The following is a 12,308-nucleotide window of genomic DNA, read 5'->3' on the forward strand; positions in this document are numbered from 1 at the left end:
AAGAGGGTGAACATCCGGCGGGGCGCGCATCTCCTGGGGCGATCGAACAGCCTCTGCCTCACCCCTCGAACAGGTTTCGGGCCCTCCACACGCAAGGCCCCGGCTCTCGCGATTGTTGTAGGCCGCAGCGTCTCCGTGCCTTCCGCGTGCCGCTCTCCGCCCATGCGTCTCCGACGGGGTCAGAACAGCCAAAGCAGAGGGCGGACACCCTGGACTACCGTCTCGGGCGGGGAGGTCCGAGCTCGCACCCCAGTTCAGCAAATAATTGAAGGATTTCTGTGCTCGATCGGCGGAGCTGCGGTTTCAGGCAGCCATTCCGCTCGGCAGCCAAGCCACGCCCCCCAACAGCTACCAATGTTAAAAGTATTCATGCGCATGAATTTGCCAGAACTGTCACACCTTTCAATTTTTCCTCCTACTGTTGCTACTCAGTTCCTTGGCCGAATGCGACATACGCTTTCTTCTGGGTGAAATTACAGAGCAGTCCAGTACCATTAGATTCGCTGTTTCAATCTCATCGTTCAATCATTCAATATAAATTTCAGAACCTATGAATAACTGAATGATTCCATAGAGGTGAAATTATGAATGAATACTGATGAGCAGTGCTTTGGAAGGCTTTTCAACAGGTCAGCAAACTGAGAAGTAGGCAAAACTTTCAGGCAGAAGCTAGACCCCAGTCACGTTTTAGTGTTCCCAACAGGATGGGGACAACAGCTGAAGGCTAGGTTCTTTATGAAAATTGAAAAAGTAAAATTTACTCTTTTGCATACCATTCAGTTTACAAACAGCAATGCATATTTTAATCAACTTGTTACAGTACTGGCAGAGTATTTTTGGGGGGAAATGGCAAGCTTTAAATTATAGGTACACACAAATTTGGCACATGTGTAGAGCCTTACATTCTGGATTCCTCTTAAGGACAAACTAGAACAGCATTTCTGCAATAGATACTGTATTATTTTGACTCTCAATTGCTCATTGGATCCTCTCTTTTGACATATTCCAGATTAAGATTTGCGATTGTGTTTTAGCATACAATTTGGTGTTCAGGCTTCTTTGCCTACATCCTTCAAAGGCGGAAACATTTACGATTTTATTCATATTTCTATCTAATGTTCCTAATGTCAAGGTCATTCTAAACTAGGTTTATGCACAGCCTCTTCTACCACTCGCTTTGACCCCTACCATTACGTCCTCCATACAGCAAACATCTTCTCATTGTTTGATGACGTCTCTGACATTTTACAGGAGTTGGAGGTGATGCCCCAGAGCCCCGTCATCATTTCCAGCACCGTCCCTTACATCTTCCCTTACTCTAACTTTATCCAAATCCTAAACCTTACCTTAACCCCAATCCTAGCTCTTACCCAGATCCTTACCCCGAACCTAACCGTGACCAGTACAAGTTATCTGGCATCACCCCCCCTCCAAAAGCAGCTGATCTTAACCCCGCAACATATCCTAAACTTTACCTTAAACTTCTCACCAACCTCCTCCTTCATCCAAACCCTAACGTCTCCTTACTTTCTTTGACATTTTTGTATTTTCTACCATTTTTGCATTCCAGTTTTTACTCCTAATGTTTTTACTGCAAACCTATTATAACTCAATTGAGATGCTGAAGCCAACACTTCTTAACTGTGATGCTTGTTAAACTTCTTGCGCATAAACTCCACTTTCATATTAGTGACGTGTGAAAGCCTGGAGGACAAAATCAACAAATAGGACGCAGTTAAGCCAAATTCTGGCTGAATCAAGACATTCTGGCCAGATTTCTAAAATGTTCAGTCCAAGTTTTTATGTTCGCTTTATAATAGAGTTAGGAAAAGCCTATCTCTCTTCTCTTGGAGGATGATTCTATCCAACAAGGGCTAAACAAGTTCTTCCTGGGATATCTATGGGATTTATGTACTTCACTCCGAACCCCCAGGGTGGAACAGATGGACAGCACACTTTTGACAAGTGCAGTTCTGAGGGGCTCTTCTGAGGGGCTCTTAAATCTGCTCAGATGTAGAGTTTGTTGGTGGTTGTTGGTACCTGGGTTCCAAGTCAGCACCACGGACGGACTATACCTGTTTATATATATATATATATATATATAGTGATGCATGCAACTTTTATTGAGTATGTGATCTTAAAGGGTGGGGTTAACTTGGCATCCAGGGGCGAATGGTATCTTCACTGCATAGGACATTAACAATAGATAATTCAATTACTGACTTGGGTACAAAAAAACAAATGGGACGAGGACAGTAGCCCAGAGGTAACACAACTTGATCAGGATATGGTTCAGTGGGGAGAGGATGTGGTCTAAAGATGGTCGACCTCAAAGCTGGGGAATTGGGTTAGAGTCTGGGTAGGGACTCTCATCATCCTGTGATTCTGGGCAAATCACTTAATCTCCCTGTGCCTAACAAAATGAACGTGTTCATCTGTAACGCAACTGGTGGCCATGTAAAGTGCTCTGATACCTTAGGGTCTCGTTCACGCTATATAAAACTCAGGAAAATAAATGTTAAAAGAAGTCCACTAATGCAGGATTGAAACTAACACAGTTAAAAAAAAAAAAAAACTCTGCCAAAAGTATATGACCCCAGTATTGCTGAAAAATGTGGATGATGAAATGCCTGATAGGTGCCACAGATTCTAAGTGTGGGAAGAGGGCAGGACAGCAGTGCTGACTTTTTTCCACCAGTCTGGGTGTGCCCCAGAGTGACGACATTTTGGATAGGCGTCGTAGAGTGAATGCACTGATGGTGTGAATTGAATGCCGGAAGGTCGCCAATAATTTGCCTATTGACAAAGCCCAAGAAGGGGAAAGATTAAGCGTACATTTGCTCTGCTAGTATTACTTCTTGCATAAAAACATGCTGTTGGCTGCTTGGGAAGGAGCCAACCAACAATGGAGAGATTGTTAGCTGGTGGAGAGTCGTGGATGGGGTGTGTGGGAAACACAGGCCCTGAAGAGATGACAAATTGAGGGATGATCTTGTTGATTGGTGGCTTTATTATGCTTTAGAAACCCCTGTGGTTGGTTTGTCTCACCGAGTATATTTGCTGCTAGTGTCCGTACTGTGAACATTGTGACACTGTCGCCATGGCTTGTTTGTGACTTTCTGTCACGTGTTAAAATGTAAAACAGTTAAAAAAAAAATAGTATTTGTTTGAACGTTATACTGTATTGACTACGTTTCATAATGTGGCAAGGGTTTGTATTGTCTCCGAATCATACACCAGTTGTAAATACATCTGAACTGTCTAGCACAACGCAGAAGCCTCCTTTTGTTATATTGAATGGCTCCTGCGCAAGGATGCCCCTGGTTGATTTACATTGCGATGCACGCTGGGTTGTAAAGCCCACTTCACAGCGGGAGTCCGTATTGGGCAAACAGTTTGCAACATTTAGGTTAAAAAACTTTTTTGAAACTTTAGTTTATGGACAGTTCGAGGAAAAAAGAAAAGCGAACTTTGATCATTGTCACAAAGTGTTACTCACGACGTGTTTCAACCACTCGGATCGCCTGCGACTAGAGTAAGGGTGATGCATCTGTCCTGTTGAAGTGATGGCAAGGGAAGGAAACGGCTAAGGTCAAAGATCTGGGCAAAAAAATGTTTAGAAAAAAGGTTTTGCACCGTTTATTACTGCCAAATGTGCAATGATGTGTGTTATGGACGAGTTTAAATCCTGATATACCTAACTAACCTCACCTGTGACAAACATCAGATTATTGTAAATCTTTGGTAGGGAATATGTACACATGCCACCACCCTGTGACCATGTAATATGGTGTGGTAAATTATTCCAAGGTCTATTTTTCATTTACTATCCCAGAAACAGCAAGCATGATTACTCCCAAATATATTGTGTTAGACACATGTTAACTTTATTTCATTATTTAACTGTGCAGCATGGGTGCGTTTCCATTAATGCTGTAATTATTAGATAAACTAGGAGACCCATGTAATGTGTATCTTTGGCCTTGTGTATCAGTGTATGCCACATGATAAAACTAGAAAAAGGAAACCAAAACGTGTAATGTCTTTTCTTTTCCATTCGCAGGTGAATACATCAAAAACTGGAGACCGAGATACTTCCTTCTAAAAACAGACGGCTCTTTCATTGGCTATAAGGAAAAGCCTCAAGATGTAGATTTACCGTATCCCCTCAACAACTTTTCTGTGGCAAGTAAGTACCCAGTAGGTGAGCATTGTATATAACTGAGGCTACCACATGTATCTAAACTGTGTCAGGGTAGATCACATTTAGCCTAATAGCCATAGGCAGCAGGGCACATCTTTGCATGTGTAGGCCCTTAAAGGCCCATCATGAGGTTAACCCTGAATTGCTTGAACTTCCCAGCAGTATTAGAACAGGAAACAATATTTCCACTAGACAGGATGCAGCAAAGCTGCAAGAAATCTGGTAAATGAATTAGAAATGTAGCAAAGATGATAAGGCCTGCTCCAAGTGTCTTTTATGCCTGTTTCCTGATGGGATAACTTCTGTGTGACCTTCGATCCTGATAGTCGTTTATGTTGCCATCTTGTAATGGTACATTTACAATTGCATCTCCTCCGTTTTGGAAATATGTAATGCGATGCGCACACCGAGTGTCTGGAATGGAATGTCGGTATGCAACCCAGAGTGTTGTCTGGCGCCTGTGGAAAAACCAAATAAACAAACAAGGGTTGACAGCTATGTTTGTTTTCAAAAATTTTAAACTGTACTATTTGAAAAACGAAAGAAATTAATTGTACGGACAATAATGCATGTATATATGTATGTATTTTTGTAATAATTGTATACACACAAAAAAATAACATACCCCAATTTTTTTTTTATATAAAAAATAACAATTGACAGAGATGCAATGTAAAGAATAATAAAACTATCTCTGGAATGTTTGTCATCTGCTTTTGGTATGTTGGGTTGTTGGCATGTTAGAACCTAAGTAGGTCGCATTAAAGAAATATAGGTCAGATAAGAGGTTTTCTTTGTTTGTTAGCTCTTGTTTCCCCCTCCTCTTGGACCTAAAAGTAAATTAGGGGGGGTGGGCTTTGCTTCTTTAGAATCCTGTGGAAAACCCTACTTAGCAACTGACAAACATTTGTGGGTAGACTTTCCTGCGCTTCCCAGGTAACTTCATGCCCCATCGCTCAAACCAAACCAAGCTATGCCTAAACCTTACATGAGAAGCCTATGAGAGAGCAAGTTAACTTGACAATGGGATGAAAGTATCTTAAGTTGAAGCATTCTGGACACTTTATGTCCACCATTGTCTGTTGATGAAGCTTCTTACTCGATAGTGGAATTTGGCAAGCCCTCGGTGTTTGATATGGAGTAATGGTGTGCCTGTTGGTGGACTTGACAAAAAGTTGAACAAGAAGGCCATTGTTTACTGATGTAGTGTCTATTGGGAGCCAATGGAATTTGTTACTTGAATTACCAACAACTACTACTAAGGGACAGCAACATCTAGACTGTCTCCTGCCCTCTGATACGCCACCTGTCAGACCCTTCAGGTTATCGCGGTTTGCCAAAAAAATTATGAAATCTGCACTCTTGTAAAAAGGCAGCGCTTTTTACAAAAGTGCCCACAAAATCTGGGATGCCACTTCCCATACGGTTTTTAATGCACCTAGACCACTGCTTGGGGCACCTAGCACGGAGTGAAGCAAGCATCACCTGGCAGGGGCAGGAGGTCATCTCGAAAACTGCACTCAGGTAAGATGTTTGATGGGTGCAGGCACTGTGGAGCCGTGGGTGGGCGGCAGGTTGCAGCCTAGGGGAGAACAGTTTGTGGCTGTGATGGGGGAGGGGTAGACTTCTGTGTTCGTGGTGGTGGATGTTTGCAGTTTGTGGTGAATAGAGCACTTTCCACTCTGTCAAGGGTTAGAGGGCTGTGCAGTTTCACTGGGCAGTTTACCACTTTTGATACTGTGTACAGCATTGGGAGTAAGAAGGAGTTTTTGCTCCTTGTCGGACAAGGTGGTTGCTTGCACTCTGTTTGGAGAGGCAGCTTGTTCCCTGGAGAGAGGAGAGGGCAGTTTGCAGTCTGCTTGCAGAGTGGCTTCAGACTGCTGAGATGGGGCAGTGCACAGCCTACTTGGAACTTTGTCCATCTCTAGGGAAGGACCGTAGGGGAGAAGTGCTGTGCGGCTGGTGAAGTAGATGTAAGACTAGGAGTTATGATGTGGATAATCCACACCATTTGTCGGACGGGGTGACGGTTTGCACTGGATGATGGGCAAGGTTGCATCATTGGGAGGCAGTTTGGAGTCCGAGGACAAGTCAAGTTTGTAGTCTGTCTAGGAAGTAGTTCACAAACTTTGTTACTAGAATTTGCATATGTTACTACAGGGGCAGTTTGCAGCTTTGTTATGCAACAAATTTCAGCTTGCCAGAAGAAAAGGGATCTGTTTTTCGGCTAGGATTTGGGACATAAGGGCAGTCTGTAACCTGTTATAGAGGCATTGTTTAAAGACTAATGTGGGATGCGGGGATAGTTTTGAAGCCTGGTGTGGGAAGGGAGGCAATTTGCATCTAGGTCTTGGGAGCAATTGAAAGCAATGTTCCTTTTTTTGATCTGTCCAAAAGCTGCACTTTGGAGGGGAAAAATGTCTAAAAAAGACAAGATTTTAAAGTGGTATGTTTTCCTTTGTCTTTTTTGGATCCATTTAACTGGGGAAGAAATGAAGGAAAAGAGAGGATAAAGAGGGCAAGAGTCATTTTTTGAAGTCACTGTTTTCAGCATATGAGGAGGCGCGTGATAGAGACAGAATGAGGGGACAGAGAAAGAGAGAGAGAGAGCAGCCAGCGGCCTCAACTCCAAAAGCAACATATGAGTCCAATAACTTGTCTCAAAAAGTTGTGCCTGCAATCTTAAAAAAAAATTGGCGGTAGAGGTTTGCTCTCAGGCTGTACATGGAATCCTTGCTACATCATCGACCAGTCATATTTAGTTGCAAAGGAAGAGCCTACCATAGAACCAGTTGGTTCACCGCCATCGAAAGAAGAGCTGGCTTCTTCCTTTGCTTTCATCAGGAAGTATTACACAACAATGGGGGAACCCAATATTCCGATGGACCTGGGTCAGGTAAATTACAAATGCAAGTCTGGTCCAATCGGAATATCTTTAGACATAAAAAATCTATAGCACCCTAAATGAATACATCTTCAAACAGGTTTAGAAAAACAAATTTCTCGATTTTATGTTGTACCAAAAATCAATTTGTACATCATACTTATAATGGAATGGTGCTCCAAAACCAGTGAATAGAAGTAAGTGCTCAGAGGAGTGCTTGTGGAAGGTTAGCGATAAAAGTGACAGTGCAATAAATTATAGTATTTACAATAAGTGAAAGAGAAACCTGTGTATCAAATCTTATATGCTGATCTGGCATAATCCACAAACAAGTGATGCAGTAAATCAATTGTCATTATCGGAGTGTGGATGAAATTTAAGTACAGGTTGATGTGAAAAGTCGACGTTTCGACCCCAATGCAGATAGAAGTACTGATAATTCCTTAAAGGGGGGTCTTCATCAGGATACAAGGAGCAACCTTATCCACTGTAACCAATACAGTGGGGACAGGAAAAAAGGTTGGCCCAAAGGCTCCAAGTCAGAGGAATGATGTACACAAGGAAACCTTACAGCGGTCCTCCACAGATAGAGGAGAAAGTCTATATGAAACAAACAGGGTTGCAAAAAGCTGGATGCCCAGTACTTTGTATAAATATATCCTCATTTTTCTTTTTCTTTTAATCATAAGCTGTGTGCGGCAATATACATAAAACCTGAATGAATCGGGTCCGATTCTTGCGTCTTACAAGTGACTCCGGAAGTGTGACAAACGCTGTTGTGTACAGCCAAAACGCGTCCTGTCCAGATTGGCCTGATGGAATAAACAAGAATCCTTTCATCCCAGAGTGCCATTTCTTTCTTTCTTATTCTGGGAAGGAGTGGTGATGGATATATACACATAAATACATACATGCATACTGGGCGTCAAATAATTTCCGCCAAAGGGAGCTATTGATCACTTCCTGCAGACTTGTGTCAGAAACCTACTGTTGTACATCAAGGACACTGGTGACTTTTTACAACATATTTACAATATACCATGGTGTAATGATTATCTATTAATAACTGTAGATGTTTCAGCATTGTAAATAAGTATTAATCATGAAGACGGGATCCGTGCTGTTGAGCACTTTTTACAAACCGAGGCAATCACATTGTACAAACACACTGAAATGTTACTGTCCATGATTAAGTGGTGTCCCTACAATAACTATTTCCTTTTTAAAAGTCATATTTTCAGATACGTATGAGCCACGGCGATGGGTACCTGCTTTGTCCCCACTATGCTTGTTTGCATATTGGCTGGTGCGAGGAGCAGGTACTCCTCACAGATCACGGCAAAATGTGGCAAGAGCATGTCATCAGCGGGATATGCAATTATCTATCACCTCTTCGTTATTTGGAGGGGGTCAAACCAGTCAGCCACTGAATTTCTTGAACAAATCAATAAAAACGAACTGAACTTAAACTTTACAGGTAACATTAGTAAAACCCAGGCAGAATTCCTTGACTTACAAGAGTTTGTAAGGAAGTGTAAGTTACAAACCAGGTTATTTAGAAAAAAGATGGCAGACAATTCTAGTTTGCATACAGACAGTTTCTACCCAGTCCATTTAAAGGCCAGCATCCCCAACAGGGAACTGTAAAATGTAAAATAAATTGCAGTCTCATAGAAGACAGGAATGTGGACATGGAAGAGATGATGGGAAGATTCAGGCATCGTGGCTTCTCAGACACAACCCCCTCAGCAGTATTTATCAAACTAGAGGCAAGAGCAGGGAAGCATTAATTTTCCACAAGGGAAATACATTATGTAGCAATGGGGGAACCGTTTCAAAAGCTACAAGTAAGCCCACGGGGCTTTTCTAGCAGTGTTCCATGCAGAAGTAGTACTATGAATCACTCCCTAATCAGGTTGAACGGGTCACTTATATTTGTCTGAGCCCATCAATTATATACCCTGTACAAAACGATTGTGCCTGACAGGTGACTCGCGTACGACTACAGCAAGCAATAGTCATCATAGGTGCTTGCACCAGTGTGAAGCCTGCAAAAAAAATTATGGCTATGCGAGTCATCGGTCCACAGATGTATGCTTCCCCCCCAACCTTCCAGCTTCATTTGCAAAGGGGGAGGCACCCATACACCATGGTTCAAAGACAGGGGAACACATCCGATTCCATTCTGCCAACTTTATGACATTGCGTTTCCCCTCAGAACTCATGCAGCACTCCTGCAGCGCCAGGTCCAGATGCAATTCTTGACTTCCACCCTGCACCGCCTGACCTCTGCACCAGCTCACTGGTCACCAGAGCGGACGGTACATGTGCATGGCCTCACAACACCGAGATAGGTCTTCCACAAGCACTCAGTCTTCCGAATAGAGGGCCCAAAGGGATATGTACTTTTTAATTCACTTGGTTTGATTCACTAATGTTTCATCTTCCCTATTTCAGATTGGTTTCACTCTTTATCTTTGTAACTCACTGGAATCTATATCTCACCTTCCCCACCTCCGTCCAGTCTTTCATTCTTGTAACTCTGATCCCCTCTGCCTCTTTAACACCCTCAATTCTTACTCTGTGCTTCTCTCCAGTTCACTGACTGCACTGTCTGTTTAATATCTCTGCCAGCCAGTGCCGTAACCTAAGGAGGACAGGTCACTCTAGCAAACACCCACTGCACTCAGATCTTCACTACCCATATTCCCAACCTGTGCCACCTTTCGCCTGCAATCCCACACAGTCTGTGAGGAAGTGGGTGAAAAGTAGGCTCGGCCACTAATCAACCATCACTCCCTGACAGCATAGTTGAAAATGTCTCCACATATTGCAAGTGTCAACAAAAGGATGCAGTGATGTGGTTGACTCCTTGATTATTTCTGTGCTCTTACCACTGCAGAATATTGCTCCATATAGACACTAAAACCCCAATAAATTGCATAACATGAAAACTGGATGACACTCCCTGGGTAGCTTTACCATGCCAAGAACGTCCATATCATGTGTGACATTTTAAACAAGATCGCGAGTTTTGAATTCTTGTTGACCAGTGTCGAAAGTCTGTTGATATTCTTTTGGTTGTGTTTCAGTTTTTTTAATTATTTGTGTTGGTTTTAATGTTAGATATTTGCAGACATAACATTTCTGATAGGGAATTACGATCAATTAGACAGATTTTCATAAATTGTGCCATAGTAGGGGAGCAAGATACATAATCAAACTGTAGCTAAATACGACTACACATCTTCCAGCCAGTAACAAGCTTTATCCCCACCCTTCTTCCATGTCACCCACACATTAAACCATTACTGTGGTACTACTCTCTCATTCAGTGATCCATCCATGAGCCCCGTATTTTGTTTCCAATTTCCGATGACAGCCTTTCCCCTCCTACATAGGCTTTTCTATAGCCATGCACCAGTCAGTGTGGTTCTCCTTGTATTTAAATCTCCTGTGTTATTGCCCCATTCTCTTGGTATATCCCAACTTACTGTCATTAGTCCTTTATTACACAGACTCCTCTTAAATTTAGGCAACGTTAGTTCACCGGTTATTCCCAATGGCATTAATTTGAGGATCATTTCTATTTGTACTCCCAATATTCCTACAATTTCTGTGTGTACTCCCTTCCAGCGGCAGGGAATCCCAGATCGTCGGTAAGAGGGAACCCTTGTCCTCCCGGCACCTGACATGTTGGATTGGTGATTTGTCTCACAGTGTGCATCAATCTATAGGTGGATTGTATGGGCACCTCTTTGTGGTATGCAAGCGTCTCTTATTTTTTTTAGAGGTAAGTTATAGTGCTTGGTTGCGGAGGATCTCTTTGACAGGAGAGGGAGTTTGATAGGAAACCTCGCCAAAGAGCTGTCAACTGTTGACTCATTTTCCAGTAGATATGGAAACTGGCATGAAAACTTTGCAAGAACCGAGATGTGTTTGCTGCAAAACCAGATAATTCAAAGGTATAAACTCGCATTTGATTGCTATTCTCCAAGGATGTCACATAAAAACTTGAAATTAATCAGAAAAATATTGCGCCGGCGGAGATGCGTCAAACCGAGCCAAAAGGTGCTTTTGGTGGCAAAGGGATCTTTAGCATGGCTTCTTGATAATTAACTGCCCCCAGCTATCAAACAATTTGATTTAATTAACAAAGTTTGAAGGTGTAAACAATGAAGCAACAGAGTGGGAGTCGCACTCCGGCAACCAGATGCTCCAGTTATGCCTGCGAACATCTCTTCATCCTCCTGGGAAGTGTAGCTATTAGTAATGAACAAACCACGCTTTTCGGGGGCAGTTCCTTCACACACTGCGAAAGCTGAAGTCCTCAGTCGCGGATACAGAGGTCTTCACTGCAGATGAACAGAATGAGCAGCCTTGGTTGAGGCAGCGGCTGCACTAATAACTAAAGTCTCAGTCCCAGTATAGTGCTAAGTATAAATTAGGCAAAACTGTTTTTTTTTTTTACATTGATAACACTGCATAAGCTTTGCTCAGATTGAATGAATGAAGGAATGAATTGAGATTTTAAAAAGCGCCCATTTACCGAATATGGGGTTCTGGCGCTTGGAGCGCAAGCCCTGTTTTTTTACGCAGAAGAGAAGCCAGAGAATAAGGCGCAAAAGAACAGGCAACATTTGAAAAGTGCACTTCGGAAAGAATGGGGTTTTTAAGTCCTTGTGAAAGGAAAGACGATCCTCACAGTATCTGAGATTTATTTGAAAAGCTTCCCAATACCTAGGGGCTTGATGGAAAAAATATGTGCTCCTTTTAGAGAGAGGCGTAATGAAGACACTTTCAGAAGTTTATCAGAAATCGAGTGAAGAGCATGCGGTGGGATATGTTTCACAACCTTGGATTGAAGAGAGCGGAGTCCACATTTATGATAGGCACGATAAACAGTATGCAGTGATTTGAAAAATTCTCACCTGGTGGCTGAGCGAAGGGTGAAGTTATCACATGTAAGGAAAAATATGAGATTTTGGGAAGAAGATAATTTGCTCTGCCGCATTTAAGAAGCAGTCAAGCAAGTAAGATCAAAGACCTCCATATAGAGAACTTCAGTAATCTAAAGAGCTGAGAATGACGGCTTGTACCACCGCCTGAGAGCACAGGGATGAATCAAATAATTTTCCACAACAGTTGGATATATGGAAAACAGGCAGAAGAGATTTTATCTCTCTGCGATGACCTAGAAAGGTTTTGGTCAAAATGGAA

At 42.5% G+C, this 12,308-nt stretch overlaps 1 protein-coding gene across 1 annotated transcript in view; it reads left to right on the forward strand.

The window, feature by feature from the left end:
- The window catches only part of AKT3 (AKT serine/threonine kinase 3), a 740,092-nt gene that overhangs the window by 352,053 nt on the left and 375,731 nt on the right, over positions 1–12,308 (forward strand). The window contains exon 3 of the mRNA XM_085611402.1: positions 4,064–4,189. Within this exon, the coding sequence (XP_085467528.1) occupies positions 4,064–4,189 (126 nt within the window). The remainder of the gene's footprint in view (positions 1–4,063; positions 4,190–12,308) is intronic.

Source organism: Triturus cristatus, chromosome 6 (assembly GCF_964204655.1).
Source record: "Triturus cristatus chromosome 6, aTriCri1.1, whole genome shotgun sequence".
NCBI classification, from domain to species: domain Eukaryota; kingdom Metazoa; phylum Chordata; class Amphibia; order Caudata; family Salamandridae; genus Triturus; species Triturus cristatus.